Raw genomic sequence first — 23947 nt, forward strand, 5'->3', positions numbered from 1 at the left:
TTGTGGCCGTCGCTAAGTGATCCATGGACCTAATTGTAAATTTTGTTATTTCTGATCATATTTGTACTACCACTGCATATTATTAACAGGTCGGATGATTTTTCTAAATACATTTTTCTTTTGGCGCACAACACAATAGTTTTCATCCTAATCTCCCGGAAGCATCTGAAAAATCAGTTGAGACGTAAAAGAAAACGCACGGGTAACCGACACATGTGTAGACTTCTCCAGGCCGAAAAGACGCATGGATGAAGCTGGAACCAGTAGTACCGGCTTGTGACGCTCACTTTCACGGCGAGGCCGAAGCCACCTAGTCCAAGCCTCCATCCATCCAAGACAGGAGAGGGTAGGAGATGTTGCGAGCCGGAGCACGAAAGCTTTTGGACGTCTCACCTCCCGCACGCTGACTCTGGGACGCGCGCGCGGCCGGCGCGTCGCCATCGGCCACCAACTCTTCTACTCGCCCCCACCTCGGTCACTTCCGACGTGGCGTCGTCGTGTTAGAATATATGCTTCGGTGCATATAAGCTCAGGCCTCCTTTCGTTTCGTTTAGAGGAATCTTATAGGAATTTTATAGGATAAGATTTTCATAGGAAAAATTTCTTTAGAGCCCTTTGGTTTGTAGGAATGGAATCCTATTCCTATGGAGAAATTCTTCCTATCCTCCACATTTCATAGGAAAATAAACATTAGCCTAGACTCAATGGAAAAAATCATATGATGTGAATCAAAGGGCATCTTCTTTCCTATTCCTACTCATAGGATTTGAGATACATGTCATCTCATTTTCTATGACTTTCCTATTCCTACGATTTTCCTACCCTATGAATCAAAGGAGTGTGTTGCACATGCAAAGGCCATGCCCTGCATCAAGCATGTATCTCTGTTTCCGATGCGTCATTAGAATAGAACAAGAATCTATAAGCAACAAAGATAATCGTCTCATCATGGTATTGACTTCATGAAATTCTATTTAAACTAGCAAGATGTCCGTGCATTCCACGGAACATCAAGATACATTTTTTTACAAAACACATGTTGTGATTGACCCATGCAGGAGTAATCCCATGTTAAAAACTAATAATATCTCGAGAATTTTATCGGAAAAATGGTATCTCAAGAATTTCATCGAAAAAATGATATCTCGAGAAAGATGAGAGATAAGGTGAGGAGGAGTGGGGCGTGGTGGTGACTGGTGGTCGGACTGGGCGGAGGCATGGGGATGGACGGCGCCGGCAGCGGCCACCATGCCAGATTGTTTCAGAGACTTCCTTTTTTAATTGCTCAGCAATGAGGTTGTGGGAGATAAGGATGAACGAGGTAAGGCCTTATCTGTAAATGTGGAGAGAGGTGCGGGTTTTTTTGTAAAATTATCATAATTTGATTTCTATCCGTCAGATATAGATCGGATGGTCTATATTACAAGATGGCAGGCACACCATCATCACCAACTCGGTTTTTTATAAGAGTAGAGATAAAAATTGTCACCATATATCAGCAACCAATATATGCCTATAATAGAAATAAAACAATTTAACTCGCAAAAGAGAAAATATAGAAGGAAAAAATATTTTTATATGGCAAATTATTGCTAGCTGGTATAGGAGAATACTAGATGAACTTCCTTGGTGGAGAAGGCGACGTAAATTCCATCATCCCAACAAGCTCCCGGTATACACACCTGCCAGCGTGTAATTTGGCATGTCCGCCACATCTGTGTACGTCATGGTTCTTGGATCATACATACACAACAACACCCCGTGCGGATGCTCTCCCGACATCCACATCCACATGATGATCCTGCCATCTTCTAGCAACCAGAGGGGCTCCGCCACATCCAGAGGAAGATGTGACCCTTGGACCCCCCTGGTAACGATACGGCACTGTGATGGTGCACTGCATGGACCAGATAGCCTGGTCGGGGTCCACGAGCAACCACAGCTCCATGGACCCGTGCTCGTCCCCGTACATTAGGGCCAAGCAGCCGCCCAGCTCGGCCAAGCCGTGGCTCAACTCGTTCACTACCTTCTTGTTGCCAGGGGCCGGGGCCGGCACAGAGGCCGACCGCCACACCTCCTTCTCCAGGTCGTACGCCATGATGTACCCCTTGTTGCCGGGTGCCGGAGCTCGCAGAACGGACGGGAAGAAGTAGGCAACCCCTTTGACGGCTGCTGCCCCTCCTGAGTAGCCCGTCATGACCCTGGCCGGCGGGCACCCCGTCTCTCTCCACTCATGGTCGACCGAGAGGGTGAGGACCTTGCAGAACTGCTGTCTGTTGGGCCTGGGAGACATGCCGATGTACAACACCTTGCAGTCTCCGGTCGACGCCCTTCCAAGCATAAACGACCGGCGATGGCGGTGCGTATCGGGGTCGTCGTCCTGTAAGAAGAACGATCGGTGTAAGAAGAACGATCTGCGACGGGGGTGCGTGTAGGGGTCGTCCTCCGGTAAGAAGAACGATTGGCGACGGGGGTGCGTGTAGGGGTCGTCGTCCTCCGGTGAGAAGAACGATCGGCGACGGGGGTGCCTGTAGGGGTCGTCCTCCCGTAAGAAGAACGATCGGCAATGGCGGTGCGTATCGGGGTCGTCGTCCGGTAACAAGAACGATCGGCGACGGGGGTGCGTGTAGGGGTCGTCGTCCTCCGGTAAGAAGAACGATTGATGACGGGGGTGCTTGTCGGGGTCGGCGTCCGGTAAGAGGAAATCAGCGCCGGTTGCCGGGTCGAGCACGCGGAGTCGAAAGTGTCGAAACCAGCCGTCCGTGAGGCCAACCAGGTCGCGGGGGGTGTGCAGCAGCATCGGCAAGTCCACCGACAGCGTGCTCTCAGTGCGTACCCGCTTGATGGATTCACCGGACGCCATGTCCAGGATATGGACGTCCGCCGCGTAGCCATCTTGCCCGCGGTCGTGCACGACGAGGAGCGGGGCCGCCTGGCGCGCCCTGTGCGCGGCGATGAAGGACGGGGCGGAGAGGAGGGAGCCCCAGGACCGGCACACGGCGCGGAGGCGGCAGAGCGGCTTGGCCGGGAGACGAAGCAGGATCTCGTGGAGCACGTCGTCGTTGATCGCCGCGCATCCTTGGCCGCCGGCTCGTCTGGTTGGAGGAGCCATTGGTTGATTTGGTTTGGTTTGGTTTGGTTGCTTGGTGGTCACTCCAAATCAAGCCATCGATCAAGACATTGTGGACGTGTATTGTATGCACATTGGACTCGGAAACCTACGCATGGCGGCTGAGATACTACCAAATCTCCTCTCTTTTTTCGCATGGATACTTTTGTTTTGCATGATATTACTTGTCTCATTAATAAAATAAAGATTCAGTTACAAGCCATGTAAACATCAACATTACAACACTGAGAAGTCAATCGGTGCGACCTTCGACGCGTCCCCTCTCCCGCTACAGTAGAGGCGACTTTTCTGGAACCCCCGAGCAGATCCACCCCCGCCGTCGTTTCGCCGGGTCCCCTGCCCTCCGTCGGCCGCTGCGGCGGCGGGATAGTAGGGGAGCCTCGTCTTGCGTGTGTGTACAGGGTAGGCTTTGTTGGGACCCTGGCCGGCAGCGTCTTGGAGTGGGCGGCGCGGCCGGTCTTCGTTTTGCAGGTGGTGCTCGTCCCCTCCGGCGGTGGAGTTCTTCTGAGCGCCACGGCGGAGCGCCTCCTCGTCCGCGCTCGCGGTCCCCGGTGGCCGATGCACGCGTTTATCCCCCTCTGGATCTCGACGCGGCGGATCCAGTTGACGACCCTGAAGCCCCTGATGTTGGATCAAGACGGCGTTACCAGCGGAGCAGAGTGGAGGCTCCCCGGAGTTCGAGGTCCGGCGACTACCCCGCCGCCTGGGGACATCTCCCGATCCAAGGTTCGTGCGGAGATGCAGCGGCGGCCCGCCACCGGCACGTTCTTCTTCGCGTCGGCGACGTTGTTTTGCAGAAAGGACATGTGTGTAATTTCTAGCTTTCTGGTGTTCTTTTCTGTAATTCTTGTTTCAATATAATCAGTGGTTTCCTCGCAAAAAAAAATTACAACACTGAATAGTAGGATAATTCTATGCAAAAAATAAGCATACATTATCCCATAAGCCGCCTCTTTTATTCCATATGCCTCCTTTCTACCTTATTCCATAAGCCGCCTCTTTTATTCCATATGTCTTCTTCCTACCTTATCCCATAAGCCGCCACTTTTATTCATTAGGACTTCTAAACTAATTACAGGCTAACTAATTTAGAAGTCTTAACAAATTTTAAAAGCGGCTTATTTTTTTATGCTGGGAAGAGGCAGCTTATTTTTTAATAAGCCGACCAAAAGAAGTAGCCCGTAATCCGTGGTGGATCTCCGAAAATAACCCCCGGGCTCCTCCAAGCTGAAACGAAACCCTTTGGACGTCTCACCTGTCGCACGCTGACTCTCGGACGCGGCCGGCGCGTCGCCATCGGCCACCAACCCTTCTACTCGATCGCCCCCACCTCGGTCGCGTTCGACGTGGCGTCGCCGTGCCGGGGCGGTGGTGGTTGGATCCACCCGGCTCGCGCGGCCGGGGCTACCCTACTCAACTAACCCGTGTCCGCCCCGCCCACCGGATTTGGCTTGGCTTTTCCCCGGAGGTGAAACGCCCTCCCCGTGTGGCCAACAGACGCGGACGACGATGCGCGCCGGCGCCTCGTGTTGGCCCGGTGGAGGCTGAGCTCGGCACATCATTTTCGTGTTGAGTAGTGCGTCTCGCGAGTAAAAAGATTAGGGTCTTGCTTGGCTCTCGAGTCCCGTCTCCGTCTGGGCGTGCGGCTCAATCAAAGTCTCGCCAATGGTGGAAGTCCTCAGGTTTTAGAGAAGGCTGCATCTGATCATAATCTGATACTATGACAGCACAGGAAACTGATCGCTTTCCTTTTCTTGGGATTTTGTGCTGGAACAGTCCCGGGCTTCTCGACAAGCAACCAAACCAGTGACACGACACCACCACCACCCACCCTGCCTCGTGGCATGTATAAAAGCCTCCGCAACGCAACGACAAACCGGCGATCTCCCAACCCACTTTACCTCTTGCGTCTCCTCTCGTCCGCTTCGTCTCTTCTTCCCTCCGCCGCGGCGCCGCCCGCCACGCCGCCCGCGTAGCGCATCCACCACCGTTCCCGCGATGGCCGCCGGCATACTCAACACCCAGCCCCGCCTCTGCTAACCACGGATGATACACGTGGCTCCTGTTAATAACTTCCTGCCACTCGCCTCGTCGTCGGGCCGGAGGGAGAGGAGATGGACGCCGGCCTGGGTCTCCGGCCGAGGCCCGGTGCTGCATGGACCGGACGACGGAAGCCGCAGGGATTCCCCCCGGCGACAGTGCCAGCGGCGAGGCTTGATCAGAATCCGGCGCGGCGGCCGCTGGTCCTGCGGTCCGACGCGGGGAGCAGGAGCACCGATCCCATCCGTGGCGCCAGCCTCAAGGGCCTGTGCTGCCACAAATCGGCAGGTAACCAACCAACCAACTGGTCGTGCTCCTTCTGTCGCATGTCAACTAGTAGTGCCATTTCTGCCGCCAACTCGGTGCAGCAAAGATTAATATTAGTGCTAGGACACCGGATAAGATGATATTGCCATGTCAATGACAACTCATTGCAACGCTTTGTTAAACATTCAAGTGGACCATGGTGATCTCATTTGCGTGTCCCGCTCTTGTGATCTTATTCATATATATATATGGAGTAGCATTTTTCTGTTTCTTCTTAAAATCTAGTTGTCAAGAAAATATGGTACCATGTTGGAAAGAGCATATGCCTTGAAAATTGCGAGTACAATGAATCCAATATATATATGAATCCAATAATATGCTTTTGATGGCAAATAACACATGTGTGATTAGTCATCAAATTAACGACCTGGAAACACACGCACACCATATGCACCCCTTCGGTCAGGAGGGAGTAGCATTTTGTTTGTTATTTCTTTATAGGGCCAGTTCTTTTGGCGGCTTAAAAAATAAGCCGCCTCCTCCCAGCTTTTCCCATAAGCCGTCTCCGTCATTCATTGGGGCTTTTGAATAGTTTAACTAATTTAGAAGCCTCAATTTTTTTGGATCGGCTTATTTTTAAGCTGGGGAGAGGTAGCTTGTTTTTTAAGCCGCCCAAAAGAACTGGCCCATAATCTAGTTGCCAAAAATACAGTACCGTGTTCAAAAGAGCACCTGGCTTGAAAAATGAGAGGCCAGCTTTAATGACAAAATGCATCCAACTTTATTCTGGAACCAAACAAATAGAGTAATACACTTTTCACGATGCTTTCCGCTTCTGCTTTCAAAATAATTAAGCACGCGAGCCTGAGATAGTAGTACGTTTTTTTTCTGCTTCAGGAAACACCCGAGTAACTAAGGTTTGGCACAGCTGTAAAATTGTTCCAGTTTTGGTCTTAAGAGGTTGGTTGTGTGGGAAGATAACTGTACCAGCTGTTGGCCTTTGTTGCATGGCACGCTTCAGACACGAGAACCAAATGAGCAGACAGAAAATTAGGACGATTCCGTTAGAATTTCCTAGAGGATCAGTTAATACTGGTGCAACCAGTACTATTAGTTGGGGACTTTGGAACCTTTTCATTCTACATCAGTCACCAGCTACAAGTAGCCATTGAAATGGACATAAACCTAATCACAGTCACATCAAACAGCCATGAGCTATTTAGATTTTAGTGTCCACGAATTTCTAAAAATTTGTGGTGTGTATCGTGAGACTCCAAAGAAATATCATGGATCGCAAACAAGTCTGCACAGATTGATTAATCTCTGCAGTAGTCATGCTAGGACAAACCATAGAATTCAAAGAGAGTGCTATCGAGGATGCTGTCGAATGATTGTGATCTGACGTGCATGCACGGTTGCAGGTACTGAGAAAGTCCACTATTCTGCTGATGAGGCTCTCGTACTAAAGGTTAGGAGATAATGCAATGGTGTTTGCCTTCGCAAGTTTACATGGAGAAATTCACACAGTTCTTCAACGAACTACATATTTGTGTTGATATAACTGACCTCCATGTTAACTGCAGCAAAAAGCAGAGGACGTGCTCCCTTACCTGAATGACCGCTGTGTTTATCTAGTTGGTTAGTTCTTGCCCCCCACACCAGCTCTATAGTTTTAATGGATCCCTTCATGATGTATTGCCTATCTAATATTTATATGCATTGCATATAGGAATGATTGCCTATCTAACATTTGTATGCATATACTGTATATATTAGGAATGATGGGTTCTGGCAAAACTACAGTTGGCAAGATAATAGCTGAAGTACTGGGCTATTCATTCTTTGACAGGTTTGGATTTCTCTCTGATAACTGCAGCAACTGATAAAAGCCAACCAAGATGTTCTTTCAACTAACTTTTGAGTGATCATGGTTCAGTAATTTTATCCGCGTGCCTTCCTTTGACAGTGATAAGCTGGTTGAGCAGTCTGTTGGTATACCGTCAGTTGCTGAGATTTTTCAGGTCCATAGTGAAGCATTCTTCAGAGATAACGAGGTGTGCGCTTATTTTCCTTAGAGATAGTAGGATATAACTCTATTTCCTTTCACAGTGCTCTTCTTTTCTCTCCCATGATGTAATTTGCCATTATCCACCTCAAACCTGCATGCTGTGATATTAGTAGTGCTGTAGTGGTCTACAGTACTAATCTCGTCTAAAAATACTTTTAATCAAGCTTTCTGATATTTTCTTATTTCATTCGACTTCTCAAGAGTGAGGTACTAAGGGATTTGTCGTCAATGCACCGATTAATTGTTGCAACAGGAGGTGGTGCGGTGATACGACCAATCAATTGGTACTGGAAGTGATAAACTAGCTCGAGTTGCTCTTCAAGGCAATAATTACTAAGTTTACTGTGTGAAATTGCAGGAGTTATATGAGGAAAGGACTCACTATCTGGTTAGATGTTCCATTGGATGCCCTCGCAAGAAGGATTGCTGCGGTGGGTACTGCGTCACGACCCCTCCTGCATCAGGAATCTGGTGATCCTTATGCAAAGGTAGTTTGCTACTGATGCTCTTATTTATTTCTGCAATTTGAGTTTGGCATGCGGACAGAGCTAATGATTGTTTGTTTTCCCGCGCAGGCCTATGCCAAACTTACAGCACTTTTTGAACAAAGAATGGATTCATATGCTAATGCTGATGCCCGAGTATCCCTTGAAAGTATGTTTCCTAACGAGTTAGATAACACCATTATACGTAATTCTTGTTTCATTCTAGTACTCTGTACTACTACAAAGGCCTACATGGTCCACCAATATGATGTTTTTTGCTCACGTTCAGTTTTTACACCATTGCTGACTGTAAACACAATTTATCCATAATGCAGATATTGCACTCAAACAAGGACATAATGATGTGAATGTACTTACACCAAGTGCCATCGCTATTGAGGTATTTGAGTATTTCTGACTTGGTTAAGATGATCTTTTGAACCGTGCCTGACTGGGATTTCTACCTTCCGTTCTTCCAGGCATTGCTAAAGATGGAGAGCTTTCTTACTGAGAAGGCCATGGTCAGAAACTGACCAGATCTCGGTGGTTAAAAAGAAAGATGACAACCAATGGTTCTTGGTTGCCGTGATGTACATACCTTTGCATAAGACATTCTTCTTGATATAGCCAGAGCTATGACAGAGGATAACTTGGGTCTTTACTTGAGTGAACTATATGTGAATAGCTCTAAATTAAGACAATGTTTGTCTTGTCTTTATCTTGCTGCAAATTGATACATGGATTTGGGAGTAAATAGCTATATCATCATCGTTAAGTGATATCCCTTGTACATTTTGAAACAACCAGAATTTACATCAATATATTACTTTGAGGCAAAGTGCAGTTCTCGAAAAATTTATAATAGCATAGATCTTAACACAAGTATGTTCGTTACAGCATGATAAGGGTGCCTCTTTTTCTTTCGAGATATGTACATGTTCTCTCAACAAAGATGTACAGGGAAAGTATTATCTCCAAAATAATCATGGCTAAGCCAATAGTTAGATCTGACCTATTTGATAATGCTACTGTACGGGAAACAAATCTCCCTATACATCTAGCGTATAGCTATACAGTTAAAGGAAAACATTGCAGGAAGCTGAGATTGAAAACCTGTACATGTAGGCTTTAACTTCATATGAACATTCTTCTGATGGTTCTTGCAACAGCACGAGATAAAACAAGATTAGTTAAATCCGCAGGCAGGAGGAGAAACTGCTGTTGGGACTCTGGTGAAAGCTGCATTGGGGAAGAGTATGTGCAAAAATGAGTTCGTGGAGCTCTGGATTTATAAATACACGCCACATGAATTTTGATGCATAATCTCATTCAACCCGTATGTTCCTTCTTACCTCAGGAATGACAGAAAGAACTGGCAGAAACTCTGGAAAAGACCTCATCTCATTTAACACAAGAGACATATCATCTGCGCCATCATCTCCTTTCTCCCCAGTGCTTTCATGTCCAGGAGCCTGCAAAACTTGAATGCTAAATGCAGGCTACACACACGTGTTGCATCTTGCAATGTCAATAGATCAGCTGGATTTACACGCATCAGAGATGAAGTGCTTTAGCCCATTTTTATATAAAAACCAATGTGTAATCTGAGTATTATTTTCACACCTTGTAGTTAGTTTCAGCTCAAAGAGAACAATTTCACATATAAATCATTGCGCACATCACTTAATGTGATTACCGAATCTAATTAGCATGTCACAAATATAAGCTCCAGACTTTATCTTTTCAGTTAAGTCTAGAATTCATTTCTTTCTGAAAAGGTTCTTTTATCATCGAGTAAATAGCATAAAACTACCACTTTTCGTCCTATGGTTCCAAAAAACCACCACTTTTTTGTTTGTGACTGATACCTACCACTTTTTTCGTCGGTTGTCTCAAAAAACCCAAATCGCCTTGTGTTTTACAACTGATCGCGATTATGACAGGTGTGACCCGCTCCTAAACTAACCGTCTGGTTGACCGTCAGTTTGACCGTTAACTGACATGTGGGGCCCACGTGTCAGTGTCTCTTCCTAACAATCTTATTAAAAAAAGCAATCAGGTCCCTGTAAATATTTTTGAAAAGCAATCGACTCCCTCGCACGGCCGTGCTCAAGATCGAGAGGAGCTCGTCGTTCAGCAGCCATGGCGCCTGCCGCCGTGGAGCTCCCCGTCGCGTGGTCTCTTTCTCTTCCCTCTTCCTCGCGTCCGCTCGAGGTGGGTGGGGCAGCTCGAAGCGCTCGGCTCCAATGGCCGTCGCTGGCAACCTCCTCCCCCATAGCCCGGTCGCCGGCAACCTCCTCCCCACGGCCTCGACGCGCTCCACTACCTGCTCGCCGGCGCCGGCCTCCGCCTGCCCCCGCATGTCGACGACGTCGAGTTCGCGGAAGCAGCAAGCAGCGGTCGCGGGCATCAACAGACGAAGGGGAAGAGGAAGGGGCGGGCAAGCAAGCGGCGGCGGAGAGCAGGCAGTTCACCGGGGCCATGGGTCGCCGCCAACCTCTTCCTCTCCCACGGGGCCGACGAGATCCGGCAGAGGCAGCGCCGCCGCGCGCTGCTCCCTCCTCACCTGCTCCGGCCCTCCACCACCATGCGGGAGGCCGTGCTCCGGCCAAAGGGGGAGGTGAGCTCGCTGGTGGCGGCGTGGCGGCCGCTCCAGTGGGGTGGGAAAGGAGGCGAGGTGGACGGCGGCTGGGAGCTGGCTGGAGGGCGGCGACACGGCAATGGCGACTGCTGTGTGGCTGCGGCGGTCATGGCAGTGGTGTGCGCGAGGACCCGATTGCTTTTTCTAGAAATATTTACAGGACCCGATTGCTTTTTATTTTTTTGGCAAGGACCTGATTGATTTTATGCCACGTCAGTTAACGGTCAAACAATCAGAGCTCTTACACGCGGGCCCAACCTGTCATAATCGCGATCAGTTGTAAAACACAAGGCGATTTGGGTTTTTTGAGACAACCGACGAAAAAAGTGGTAGGTATCAGTCACAAACAAAAAAATGATGGTTTTTTGGAACCATAGGACGAAAAGTGGTAGTTTTATGCTATTTACTCTTTATCATCAGCAGCTTGCTTAGTTATGCAACATACTCTGCTATAAGCTGGAAGCATTTTGTGCATTCCATTGACACATAGTGAGAAGTCACGACATCCGAGAAGGCGTCCAAGACTACTCTACATAGATCATCACGCTCAGTCGCTCATGAATGTTGAAAGTTTTACTTACCCGTGATGAGTTTTCCTTCTGAGGAGTCTTAGCTACAAGTAGGAGAAGGCGGTAGAGGTTTCTCAAGTTGGTGGCCTCCTCGTTGTTCAGTGATGGTGATGGGGATGGTGCAAATGGCAATCTTGAGGCTGCAGCAGATGTTACAGAACTTAATGTGGCCACTCCAAGTGCATCTAGTCCCTGCAAACATTATCATTACAGAACTTAATGTGGCTACTCCAAGTGCATCTAGTCCCTTTACCTTTGAATAAAAGGTGTCACTTCGTTTCCAGCATTTCCCAAAAGAAAAATATCATTTCAAGCAAAAATGCATGACAGCAGAGAGAATTCCTTATCTACTAATAAAACAAAATTAAACATGGAATCACAGGAAGATGACCCACATGAAGTACATCGGAATTTTATATTATATGGAGCCAAATTGCATTTATGCCTTAATTGCAAAGCTACACGACAATTTGTGGAATTTCTTCGCACAAAAATTCAAATTCAAAAGCAAAAAATATATTGTCTGATAGCTATTTCATCAGTTGACACATAAACTCACATGAAGCCAACAGGGCAATGGAAACTGCACATCTAACAAGCTAACTGACCTTAGCAATCTCCTGAAGAAGTAAATCCTTCACAAAGGCACCCTGGAAAGAGTTCAGACTTGGCTAATTATCTGACTGAGTTCGATACTATCAAACAACTACCAATCTATCTCAGTTTTACCTGTTCAGTGAGTGTAAATGACAGCACTTGTTTAATTGCAAATCTTGAACTATCACTTTCATCTTGTTGAGTTCTGACCAAGGTCTGCTCTGTTCTGGCCCGCAGCGACTGTAAGAAGAAAACAAAAACAGTGATGTACCAAGAAGGTAAGAATAAAGTACATAAAACCATGAAAAGACATACTTCCCACGACCCAACAGTTTGACAAAACTGGCGGATTTCTACCACTATACAGAATTTAACAGAAGCAATCATCTAGAATCGTATCAAGTATGGAGTGGTAGACATCAAGACAAGAGCCTCAAGTATGGAGTGCTAGATGTCAAGAGGTGTGGGGACCAGATTATCCTGGTCAAGCCGATAGTTGGGGACTTAGTTCTCAATGTTATCAGCGCGTATGCCCCGCAAGTTCCACAATGAGAACACCAAGAGGGGGTTCTGGGAAGGCCTGGAGGACATGGTTAGGAGTGTGCCTATTGGCGAAAAGCTCTTCATAGGAGGAGACCTCAATGGCCACGTGGGTACATCTAACACCAGTTTTGAAGGCGTGCATGGGGGCTTTGGATATGGCATCACGAATCAAGGAGAAGATGTCTTAAGCTTTGCTCTAGCCTACGACATGATCGTAGCTAACACCCTCTTTAGAAAGGGAGAATCGCATCTAGTGACTTTTAGTAGTGGTCAACACTCTAGCCAGATCAGACAGTTAGAGCTATGGAGACAAACCTTGGAATCGAAAGGTTTTAGGCTTAGTAGAACTAAAACCGAGTACATGAGGTGCGGTTCAGTACTATTAGGCACGAGGGGGAGGAGGTTACCCTTGATGGGCAGGTGGTACCTCAGAAGGACGCCTTTCAATATTTGGGGTCAATGCTGCAGAAGGATGGTGATATCGATAAAGATGTGAGAAAGCCAGATGGATCAAGTGGCGCCAAGCTTCTGGCATTCTTTGTGATAAGAGTGCCACAAAAGCTAAAAGGCAGGTTCTATAGGACAGCGATTCGACCCACAATGTTGTATGACACTGATTGTTGGTTGACTAAAAGGTGACATGTGCAACAGTTAGGTGTTGCAGAGGTGCGCATGTTGAGATAGATGTGTGGCCGCACAAGGAAGGATCGGGTCCGGAATGATGATATACGAGATAGAGTGGGGTAGCACCGATTGAAGAGAACCTTGCCCAACATCCTCTCCAGAAGCTCCAATGCATAGCGGACGACTAAAACGTGCTTATATAATGTCAAGAGAGGTCGGGGTAGACCAAACTTGACATGGGATGAGTCTGCAAAGAGAGATCTGAAGGACTGGAATATCATCAAAGAACTAGCCATGGACAAGGGTGTGTGGAAACTAGATGTCCATGTGTCAAGACCATGAGTTGGTTGCGAGATCTTACGAGTTTCAGCTCTAGCCTACCCCAACTTGTTTGGGACTAAAGGTTTTGTTGTTGTAGTAGTCATCTAGAATCGGTGACAAGTCGGTGCGAGTGTATGCTAAATGGTTAACAACTCGGTGAAAAGAATTTTGAAATTTAATAAACCACCATTTGACCATAAGCCGACAAGAACCAACTGGCTGGTTCCCAATATGAATATGCTAGAAAGTTTTGTTGCTTTCACATGTCTCAAAGAGGCCTTACATCAAATTTCAAATAATGAACCGTTATTCATGTGAAGACAAATAAACCATCAGCATATGCATATATCTGTGAGGAAATAAACCAACCTCGGTTAACAAAGACTCCAAACGGTCAATCTGGAAAGTGCCATCCTGCAATACATTTTTGTAAAAGAAGACATAAGATGTTCGCTATAACTGGCAGAAGTTGCAGTAGACAAAAAATGAACCTGCAACAAAATGACTTGCTAGCACGATGACACGATCTCATCACAATTCAGAATGTCTGAAGAGTGAAGACAACAAGCAAAAGCAAACCTTATAAAGTAGCGTGTACAATGTTGACCGAAGGTTAGGTGAGTTGTCAGTGAGAACTTTTCTTGCAATCCATGGGTATGAACTGCTCAAGACTTTGTAGTTGGGATTGAAGCTGATTGCAATGCCTTCCAAGACAGCAAGACTGAAAAATCACATGGAAAGCCTCTCAAATGTAACACACGGATCATTTATAAACCAAGCAGTGTAAATATATAAAAAAAAACTGCATTCTGCCTTTTTGGAAGCAGTTTGCCAGTTTCTTGTCCATTATAAAATGTATTGACTAATAGCACTATCGAAGTTATGAGAAAAAAATTAATTCATTAGTACCTTCGGATTACAAGAGAGAAGTATGAAGGAATCTGGAACTTGAATTTATACCTGAAACAAGGTTAGCTCTAGTAAATAAAATAATTTATCGAGGGTTTGCACTACATTCCTTTCTGCATAAACTAAGATCAGTACATTGTTTGCCCAAGATTCCCTGACAGATCTCCAAAGCTTATATTTTGAACTCCTTTGTTAACTGCACTTTCAAATACACCTGAAATGGCAAACACAGAATAAAGAGTGATATGCAAGATGGACATGTCTTAAAATTAATTACATTTCTTAATATTAGTGACATTCGTCTGAAGCTGGAGTACCTGTCAATGCCTTTGTCACTTCATCTTTCTGAGCAGTTGCAGGAAGCAAACTACAAGAGATTTAAAGGCAGGTCAGATCTACTTAGTTATGGTGATATTCAGCAGGAAAAAAGGAAGTTATTTCTGATAACTGGCATCCATCTGCATGCACAAAATTTCGTAAACTTAGTGATATCAGTGTTTTTCTTACCCAAGAGTAACAAAATCTTTTGCTAAACCATCAAAATCCCGATTAACAAGATGTAGACAAGCTTCAATAAATCCATCACGGAGTTCTTGTCGGAATTCTCCCATCATTCCAAAATCTGCATAATGAATAGAGTATTTGAATTAGCTAGACATAGGGCTTCATGTAATTGATTGTGAAGCAAGGAAGCAAATTAGGGACCCAATGGTAACTAAGATTTAAAGTGGGTAAGCTATGTAGGAATAGTACAGTAAAACAATTACCTAAGTATGCTAGCTTCCCATCAATTGTACGTAGAAGATTTCCAGGATGTGGGTCTGCATGATAAAATCCATATTCCAAAAGCTGGGAAAGTGAACAGTATACTCCAACCTACAATGTAGCAAATCCCAGCAGATCTAACTCGTAAGAGTGTTTACTGAGATCCAATATTTACTTGATTTACTCGAGTCCTGATTTGCGCTGCTTTACCTCAACCAGATATAGATCTCTAACTTCGGACAACCTTACCCCCTGCAAGGTCAAACTAGGTAAGTCAATAAGTAGTTATTTATGCAACATTGTGCATGTTTGGTTGCTAACAAGTGAATAAAATCATAGACTGCACCTCAACCCATTCCATGATAAGGACTCGTCTTCTCGTCTGTTCCAGATACATTTCTGGAACCATCACATCTCTAAGTTTCCCATATAATTCCCTGATACAGAAAGGAAAGTACAGGGTTTATATTGATGCTATAATACAAATATCAAGCTTGTATATTGTTCTTGCCACAAAAACAAAGAATTTGCAAAACCTCTGAAAGATGATAATAGAATCCTCAGTTCTTAATTATCCACCTTCAGAATACATCTCCATATTCTTAAACATAGTTTCCATGTGCTAAGTTGCAAAAGTAATTCTAAGATCAGTTGTCCTTCACAAATTTGGGTATAACAGAGTACACACATTTTTTATATATATATTTTTTAGTGGAATGGTCAGAGTATTTGAACAAAATCCTAGTTAGTGGTGTTTCTGGAGACAACTAGCCGGTTTGGTGATTGCAAGGGCTTAGCTAGCAGATGACCATATGTCCGTAAACTAATAAAATGGTTCGAACTGCAGCTCCATCCAAATTACTTATGCTCAATTATCTATGTTGATTGTGATAATATTAGATGGAGTCTATGTTTTTAAGGTGTCTGCAAGGCGGCGCCTAGGCGTCGAGGCGCCCCCCCAGCGCTTTGCAAATATGTCCGCTTTAGGCGCCTAGGCGTCCGCTTTAGGCGCCTACGCGTCGAGGCGCCCCCCAGCGCCTTAAAGCGAAGCGTCGCCTTAAAAACATAGGATGGAGTAATTAAACAAGATTTTGGCTTGTAAATGAACAAGTAACTGAAAACATTAACTGAAATAGTGATCATATTGGATGAAGTAATTGAACAAGATTTTGGCCTGTAAATGAAGAATGCAACCTGAACTTAAGTCCATTTCTTGCTTCTTCTCTATAATCCATCTCCTGCATCAAATGTGATTTACCTGTATTCAATGTGAAGCTCTAAGAATATGCTCATAACTTTCTAAAGAAATATCAAGATTTGCTAATATACTTTTGCAAGTGACAGAAGCAGACTTGCTAATATAACTGTCCGGAATGCTTGGAGCTTTAGCTTAAATGTTTTGCTTGCTTCCTCTCTGAAGCCTGATCCACAACCTAATTTGGATGATGCTTCTATAATAATTTTCTAGCTAGCTTTTACCTTCTATAAATAGTCCACTGAAAAAATTCTTAAAAGAATACTTCTGAATGACTCTAACTGACGGTTACTTTCCTACCTCTACCTGACCTAATCTTATGCCAACACCTTCATACACATTATCGCCAAATTGAGTACTTCATATATGACATGAGTAGAAGTAACCAAGTAAAAGAACAATAAGTACATACATAAATTTACCAAAAGATACTATATGAGCATGCATAGAAAAGTTACCCGAAATAGACTTGACGCCCATTCATCAAGGACAGCCTGCACGTGAGGTAGCAAATATATACAATCACAAATTAAGTAAATATAAATATGACGAGAAAAAGGCAAGAAAATAGGACAGTAGAAAATTCATTTAAAGAGGAGAATTCTCTCTTCTTTTTTCCATTTGCTTTGCTTTGTATCTTTAAAAGAGACTCAAGAGCATATAGGACTCTGGCCTTACCTGAAGGTCTGTGTTGAACTTGCCAACCTTCCTGGCAACACCAGCAAGGAACCTCAAGATATAGATATCTAAGGAAATTACGGCTTGGACTCCAGGCCTTTGTACTTTGACGGCAACTAGCTTCCCATTGGATCGTAACCTAGCCTGGTAAACCTGCAATAGTAAGAATATAACATGTCATATCATACTAAATGAGAGCAATTGACAGATGACCATACACTCAAGGAAGTAGGAAGTGTTGTTCCACCAATAGTTAACAATATCATGGTTAATTAGTACGGATCTGAAACATCGTGTAGTTCTGAGATTCTCATGGTCCCCATCCTACTAGTTTGATTTCATTTTCCTATTAGCTGCTTCCAACCTGCTAATCTATGAAAGTAGGTCCTTGTAATTACTTTAGGGAGGTGTATAGGCATACAGAACACTAAGTTGCATATCAGACTTCGTGCTTGAAATTTCAAAAATAAACAAGGGGGACAGGTATCATACAGCTGAACTCAACTTTCTAAGCAAAACCGACTGGAAACAGTCACGGGACATTGCTCTGATTCTGTAGCTAAAATTACGAAGGTCTGGTTATTAAGTCGTGAGAGAAGGCAATTGAATCCTTGATTCATTACAAAATGATAGAAAACAGACCTGCCCAAGAGATGCAGCAGCAACAGGCTTTGGCGACATTTCAGAGAAAATCATGTCGAGTGGCATCTGAAGCTCCTTCTCTATAATATCAAAAGCAAGCTCAGTGGAAAATGGTGCTATGCGGTCTTGAAGTAGTGAAAGTTCATCAAGGTATGCAGGAGGAATCACATCCTGCAGCAAATGAAACAAAGGCAGTCACATCCATGCCCCGTCAGCCAACAATGATTTGAAAGGGAATAACTAAGCGCCTTCTCTACGGTTTAAATCAGTGCTGCTGTCTGAAAATGGTGTGCAGATAGTCATCATTTGACGGTTCACGACATGCCATTCACCAAATAAGTAAAATTTGAGGTCCAATCACAACTGATGAAGATGCAACGACTAGTTGGCTGGCGAAGCTCACCGGCCGTGACGAAACTGCTTGTGCGATCTTCACAAATGCCTGTCATCAAAAGAGCGGCAGCATGTACCCGTTAATCACCATCACCTACACATGGACGAGGACATGCACAAGCACACATTGGAAGAGGAAGCATACCGGGCCAAGTTCTAGTAGAATCCTCCTAAGCTGAGCAGCCCTGATCTGCATTTTTACACCAAACAGCAGCAAGGAATTTAATCAAACAGTAGCCGTGCGCATGGCCAATAGCCAATAGCCAAAAGCGTGACGCGAGGCGGGGCGTACCTCGAACATGTCGTCTGCGCGGTCGTTGAGGCTGTCGAGGTAGCGCAGCGCGAACCAGCGGCCGAAGGAGGTCCCGATCTGCAGCGAGCGGCGGAGCACGAGGAGCGGGCGGCGGCCGTACACCCTGGCGATGCCGGGGATGTCGTACGCCGTGGGGAGGTCCCCCTCCGTCGCCAGCCCCTCCTCGAACAGGTACCCCGAGCACCTGGTGAAGGCGTCCTCCTCCGAGACACCACCGGCGCCGTATGCGGAGGCGGCGCGAGGACGCGGCGGCCGCCGACGGGGCCGCGGCCCCCGGGCGGCGGACCTGGCCCGCAGGGCCGGGGCAGGGAGCGGGAGCGTGAGCGGGCGGAGGAGAAGCATGTCGGCGCGTCGAACGCTCGCCGGGGATTGCTGAGCCGGAGGGGGGGAGAGGGAGACGAAGTGGGACGACGTGGGGATTGGGCGCCAAGAGGAGCGAGGGGAGTGGTTTGCAACGGCGTGATTTATTGCGGCCCAGGATTTTCCTCGGGCGAGAGGCGGCATTTTCGGACGTGGGTCTCGGATCTTCCACGGAGGAGATCGGGCGGCGCAGAGCGCGACACGCCGGCGCGGAGAGCAGACGATCAAACTGAAGAAACTCGGCAACGTGTCGCGTGCCGGGCTCTGGGATTCTGAAACTGTGTTATCCGCTTCGCTTGGCGGTCGGCAGCAGCAGCAAAAAGAAGAAAGGCATGGCGATCGTGGCAGGTCTCGTCGCGCCCGCCGCGAAACCTCTCGGGCTCGCCGGCGCGGGGCGGCGGCACCGGCGTGGCTGGCGCGTCGCGGTGGCGTCCTCCTCGGCGGCGGCGGCCGGGGTGGACCTCAAGGCGCTCGGCTCGGCCATCGACAAGGTGAAACACCGCAGTTACGTTCTCTCCTGCTCGCTTCTGAACGTATAGAAAAGCAAGCTCGGCAGAACTAAGCTGACGTTGAGTTGGCGTGGTGCAGAAGGATAGCCAGGAGGCCAGGCAGGCGCTGGACCAGCTCAAGGAGCTGGGCTGGGCCAAGCGGTGGAGCTCGCAGCCCTACATGTCCCGCCGCACGGTCAGTCCCTCTACGCCTTGCATCAAATACTTGGAATTTGCTGGTGTTTGACAATGTGGTGGTGTGGTGCTGGAGCTGATAAACCTATCCTTGTGTTTCTGAATTTTGTGTGAGCAGACGTCTCTGAGGGAGCTCACCAACCTCGGGATAAAGAATGCCGAGAACCTCGCCATCCCGAGCGTCAGAAACGATGTAAGTCATGCTCGACAACTGAAAGATTGTTCGTGATCCCAATGTTGTGGAAATTTGTGGAATTGGCACTTCAGATTTCAGATGCAGAATATTAGCATCGTCAGAGCTAAATTATATTGCATTGTTCATAATGCATAACTGCATTTGATTTGCTCTGATCATGCAGGCAGCGTTTCTGTTCACGGTCGTCGGCACCACCGGATTCCTGGCCGTCCTCGCAGGCCAACTCCCCGGGGTACTACTTCCTTCCTGCCTCCCTTTCCATAAGTGCTGAAACAGTCCACTGAACCTTGAGTTCTTTGCAAAAGTTTGTCTGAACTTAATAGACTGCAATAGATCGTCTGAACTTCAGAAAATTGTATCTCTCAGGATTGGGGCTTCTTCGTTCCCTACTTGACTGGAAGCATTTCCTTGGTAGTATTAGCCATCGGAAGTATTTCTCCAGGGTAGGTGTCATCAGAAGTACTGCTAATTTTCATGCCCAGAGGGAAAAAATAAATTTTACATATCCAGAAAGAGCCAGTGCTAATGTTGCATCCACCATCACAGTCTTCTGCAGGTGGCAATTGGCTCTTTCTCTGCAGTTTTCCCTGATTACCAAGAGAGGATTGCTAGGCATGAAGCTGCTCATTTTTTGGGTAGGCGCTCTCTTTTTTTCTGTAGCAAGAATACATGTGCAGCTAGTAACTTACTGACTGTAAATCTGTAATGCTTTCCTTGTAAATTAGTTGCATATTTGACCGGCCTACCTATCCTGGGATACTCTTTGGACATTGGTAAGGAGCATGTTAACCTCGTTGATGACCAGCTACAGAAGCTGCTATACAGCGGCCAGCTCGACCAAAAGGAAGTGGACAGGTAATTCTTGAGTTAAACCTGTCAGTAGCATCCATGTCCAATTTTTGTGTATTTGTATTTGTTCTGCATTTGGTTCAGTTGATGCATCCAACACTTATAACTTCGGAAATTGGCCGTATCCGCGCTTTATAGATAAAGCAACGGCTGCAGTATAACTTGATCGACACACTCACCTGCCTGCCTAAAAGAACAAGAAAGCTATGGTCAGAAATATGAGGAGCTACTGACTAAAAATATGTAATGTGTCACCAGGTTGGCTGTGATCTCCATGGCCGGACTGGCTGCTGAAGGTCTGGAATACGACAAGGTCGTCGGCCAATCAGCCGACCTCTTCACCCTTCAGGTGATCTACTACTAGTACTAATCCATCAGCCCTTCTAGTCTCGGCATTCCCACTGTTCAGATGTCTCCTGAAAATTTCACCTGAGGAATTCATCCCTGCCTGCCTGTCTGCATTGCAGAGGTTCCTGAACAGAACTAAGCCGCCGCTAGGCAAAGCACAGCAGCAAAACCTTACGAGATGGGCGGTGAGTTATATTTATATACCCAAGTGAAGCAGCAGAAGAGAAAACATGTTACATACATACATGTTGGGCTGATGCAAGCCTATTTCTCTTTTGGATTGACAGGTGCTCATCGCCGCGTCGCTTCTGAAGAACAACAAGGCGGCTCACGACGCGCTGGTGTCCGCCATGTCGCAGAAGGCCACCGTGCTGGGGTGCATCGAGGCAATTGAGAACGCCTCCTGAATCCTGATTACGGTGTAATTAACGCGTATTCTAACATGGTTGAGAAAAAAAAGGAAAGATATATGACTGAAAGGAACGGTGTTCTTTTTCTCTCTGGATCTCAGTCTGAAACCTTCAGTGCCAAACTATTTAGCAGTCGTTGACTGAGGCGTCCTTCGATAGTCAAATGTTGACTGCTGAACGCTGACTGAAGTTTGTACAGATACAGAGATCTGTAAGCGAAAGACAGCAACCAAATGCATGCATGCACTGGAAGGAACTCAATGGCACAATTTTGTCCTTCAGACCTACTGAATACTGATCGCAATTTTGTCCACAACCTCACGGTTTCCAGTACCCTTCCTAGGCACAGATGCTGATCGCAATTTTTATGCCGAAAAATAAAAACAAGTGCTGCAAAACTCAAACGACGCACAAAAAAAATGACAACGATGAGACGTCCCATGATAATAATATATGGTTTCTCATACAGTAAATATAACATACCCCCAAAATGCCGTAGTATTTTTTTTGGGGGTGAAGATGCCATAGTTCATTCCAGAGAAACTGCATGATTCTAGTTTTACAGTATCAGTAGCACTATGTACAGTTAAAACTCGAGGAACTACCCCACTCCACTACACTTACACCCCGCTTGGAATGGGTGTAAGATTATACCCCCTAATTATTTTATAAGTACGGGTGTAAGATTATACACCCGTAATTATTTTACAAGTGTATAATACCGGTCAGTAGTGATTTCCGCCTGGAAACGAAACGACGCGTCGAGGCGGGTGTATTTTAAACCGGCCAACCGGCCAGATACGGAGCGTCGAGGCGTATATTTTAAACCGGCCAGATACGGAGCGGAAACAATCATCCAAGCGGGTGGCCGCTGCTAGGCGTCGGCCGATTTATTTTAGGCAAACTTAAACCGCCCCTAGAACCGTCCGATTCAGTCGCACCCAGCTGCAGGATCCGGCAGCTCCCATGCCAGCACACACACAACGCTAGCCCACGGCAGCACCGCGCATCACCGACGGCGCCCCCGCGGCGCTCCATTGCAGCCTCGGCGGCGCTTCGATGCAACCCCGGCGAAGCTTCAATGCCAGCACTGACGGCCTCCGGTGAGCTCCATTGCAACCCGACGGAGCTCCAGCGCAGCAACGACGCTCCGGCGAAGCTCCATTGCAACTCCGGTAGAGCTCCAGTGCAGCACCGACGGCGTCCGACACAGCTCCATTGCAACTCCGGCGAAGCTCCAATGCAGCGCCGGCCGTGCTTCCGGCGGCCCGGCGTTGTTCCATTGCAACACCGACGGTGCTCCCAACAAGCTCCAAGCAACATCGCCGGAGTTGCAGCCCCCTCCCCCCCCCCCCCCCCCCCCGGTAACATCGTCGGAGTTTGCAGCGTCCCCCGTCGGCCACTCTCCGCGGTCACCGTCGCAGCGCGACGCGCTCCATTGCAGCTCAGGGAGCCACGCACGTTGCTTAAACCGCAACTCCGAAGGCCATGTGCAGATGCACCCCGTTGCAGCAGCAATAGCTCCGACGGCCATGACGGGCGGTGGTCACGCGTCGAAGTTTCCCTCGATACATGACAGCAGCAGTCGTCGCAGCAGAGCATCGTCGCCTGCAGCAGCAACGCCCCGTCGCTCCGGTGGTGAGAGGGAGCAGGAAGAGAAGGGAGCTCTGTGCAGAGAGTAGAGCAAATCACGGTCATGGAGTGGCAAACATGAGAGAGCGATAGAGAGAGGAGGGATCTGTAGGAGACGATGCACTGGCGTGAAGAAGACGACCCGAGCGAGAAAAATGTGTGGCTGTGGCTTCCCGTGCGTGGGATAAGGCCAAGATGGGGAGCGGCGCGCTGGGCCCAGCCAGGACGCGTGTCAATCGCTGGACGAGGCTTACGTCTCGTTGTAATCATCCGGTTTAAAACAATGGTTTTCCATATATATGTCGTTGCGGGAATCTATACATTTCAGATTTCGCAGCACGGTCCGAACCGGGCTACACGAGGCCATTCTGCATGTTCATCCAGAAAACAAGTGAATTCTTGGTAAATCACAGAGCTGCAATCACAGGTGATGGGGGATCTGTTTCATCCATCTCTGACGAAACACAGAACCACTTCCCTGCTTCGGCGCAGTCATGGAACTGGTGGAATGCAAAGTCCTCTCTGAACAACGCTACGATCTAGTACTACATAGTATTAGTTCTAGGATACTATCATGTGTATGTAGCGTCCATCTAGTTGTACAAGTGGAGTAGTAGCATGTATATATACGTGTAGTAAATGTTGATTGCTCAACGCTGCCTGATTCTAATACAGATACAGAGAGCTGTAAGTGAAAGACAACCAGATACAAATGGCACAATGTTGCCGTTCAGAACTTTTTTTTTTTGGGCAAATCAGAGAGCTTTATTCAAATAAAAGCATTCCCCTGACAGTCAGCCAAAAGGCTGGTCACAAGGAAGCTAGGGGTTTCGTCTAGCCAGCAATCCGTTACATTCAATGTGCATGCATGTTTTGCACAAAGATGCGCAGGAAGATTTGCCGACCGGTTTACATGTTGAACATCAAATAAAACAAAACTATCGCTAAGCTCTCCTATTTCTAGCAAGATTGGGGCCACAACTGAACGAGAATTGTGGCGGGTTTTCCAGAGCATCACCAGCTCCAGGCAGTCCACTTCCATGATCACATGCGAGAATCCTCTTAAGGCAGCAAAAAGAACTCCATCTCGCAGAGAAAAAGCTTCAATGATAAGAGGATCCGAGATCCCTGTATACGGCTTGCACCATGAGCCTAAAAGAGCAGCGGCCGAGCGAGCAACACCTCTTGCTCCACCTCGACCATATTCAAAATTGAGTGCGCCATCTGTG

General features: G+C 47.1%; 4 protein-coding genes across 5 annotated transcripts; 2 read left to right on the forward strand and 2 right to left on the reverse strand.

Moving 5' to 3' along the window:
• Positions 1 to 1420: 1420 nt before the first annotated feature.
• LOC141041818 (uncharacterized) lies at positions 1421 to 3182 on the reverse strand. The gene has a single exon (XM_073509281.1). The coding sequence runs from the start codon at positions 3110 to 3112 to the stop codon at positions 1739 to 1741; it is 1374 nt and encodes a 457-aa protein (XP_073365382.1). The 5' UTR covers positions 3113 to 3182; the 3' UTR covers positions 1421 to 1738.
• Positions 3183 to 3273: 91 nt separating this feature from the next.
• Positions 3274 to 18711, reverse strand: LOC109786445 (uncharacterized aarF domain-containing protein kinase At1g71810, chloroplastic). Of its 2 annotated transcripts, XM_073509280.1 has the most exons (22): positions 18220 to 18684; positions 18073 to 18117; positions 17938 to 17976; positions 17535 to 17705; positions 16893 to 17045; positions 16673 to 16708; positions 16154 to 16197; positions 15306 to 15396; positions 15170 to 15211; positions 14962 to 15070; positions 14702 to 14816; positions 14512 to 14561; positions 14330 to 14408; positions 14195 to 14245; positions 13865 to 14006; positions 13655 to 13699; positions 11930 to 12037; positions 11809 to 11850; positions 11213 to 11392; positions 9343 to 9462; positions 9104 to 9229; positions 3274 to 8713 (listed from the first exon to the last, which is right to left on the reverse strand). In XM_073509280.1, exons 1-21 carry the CDS (start codon positions 18580 to 18582, stop codon positions 9125 to 9127), a joined length of 2130 nt encoding a protein of 709 aa, XP_073365381.1. In that variant the 5' UTR covers positions 18583 to 18684; the 3' UTR covers positions 3274 to 8713; positions 9104 to 9124. The 2 variants fall into 2 exon arrangements, with proteins under 2 accessions (XP_073365381.1, XP_020200602.2); XM_020345013.4 differs by lacking the exon at positions 3274 to 8713 and having other exon boundaries at positions 8835 to 9229; positions 18220 to 18711.
• Positions 5170 to 8828, forward strand: LOC109786447 (shikimate kinase 3, chloroplastic). The gene is made up of 10 exons (XM_020345018.4): positions 5170 to 5458; positions 6859 to 6905; positions 7021 to 7075; positions 7214 to 7286; positions 7404 to 7491; positions 7707 to 7789; positions 7864 to 7993; positions 8081 to 8159; positions 8326 to 8390; positions 8470 to 8828. The coding sequence occupies exons 1-10, from the start codon at positions 5245 to 5247 to the stop codon at positions 8521 to 8523; spliced, it is 888 nt and encodes a 295-aa protein (XP_020200607.1). The 5' UTR covers positions 5170 to 5244; the 3' UTR covers positions 8524 to 8828.
• A 103-nt stretch (positions 18712 to 18814) lies between the features above and the next one.
• Positions 18815 to 21378, forward strand: LOC109786446 (uncharacterized). Its single transcript, XM_020345017.4, has 10 exons — positions 18815 to 19091; positions 19189 to 19284; positions 19402 to 19476; positions 19643 to 19711; positions 19846 to 19922; positions 20026 to 20114; positions 20205 to 20334; positions 20587 to 20677; positions 20796 to 20861; positions 20964 to 21378. The coding sequence occupies exons 1-10, from the start codon at positions 18933 to 18935 to the stop codon at positions 21081 to 21083; spliced, it is 972 nt and encodes a 323-aa protein (XP_020200606.1). The 5' UTR covers positions 18815 to 18932; the 3' UTR covers positions 21084 to 21378.
• The last annotated feature ends 2569 nt before the right edge of the window (positions 21379 to 23947 follow it).

This window comes from Aegilops tauschii, chromosome 2 (assembly GCF_002575655.3).
Source record: "Aegilops tauschii subsp. strangulata cultivar AL8/78 chromosome 2, Aet v6.0, whole genome shotgun sequence".
Lineage (NCBI taxonomy): Eukaryota > Viridiplantae > Streptophyta > Magnoliopsida > Poales > Poaceae > Aegilops > Aegilops tauschii.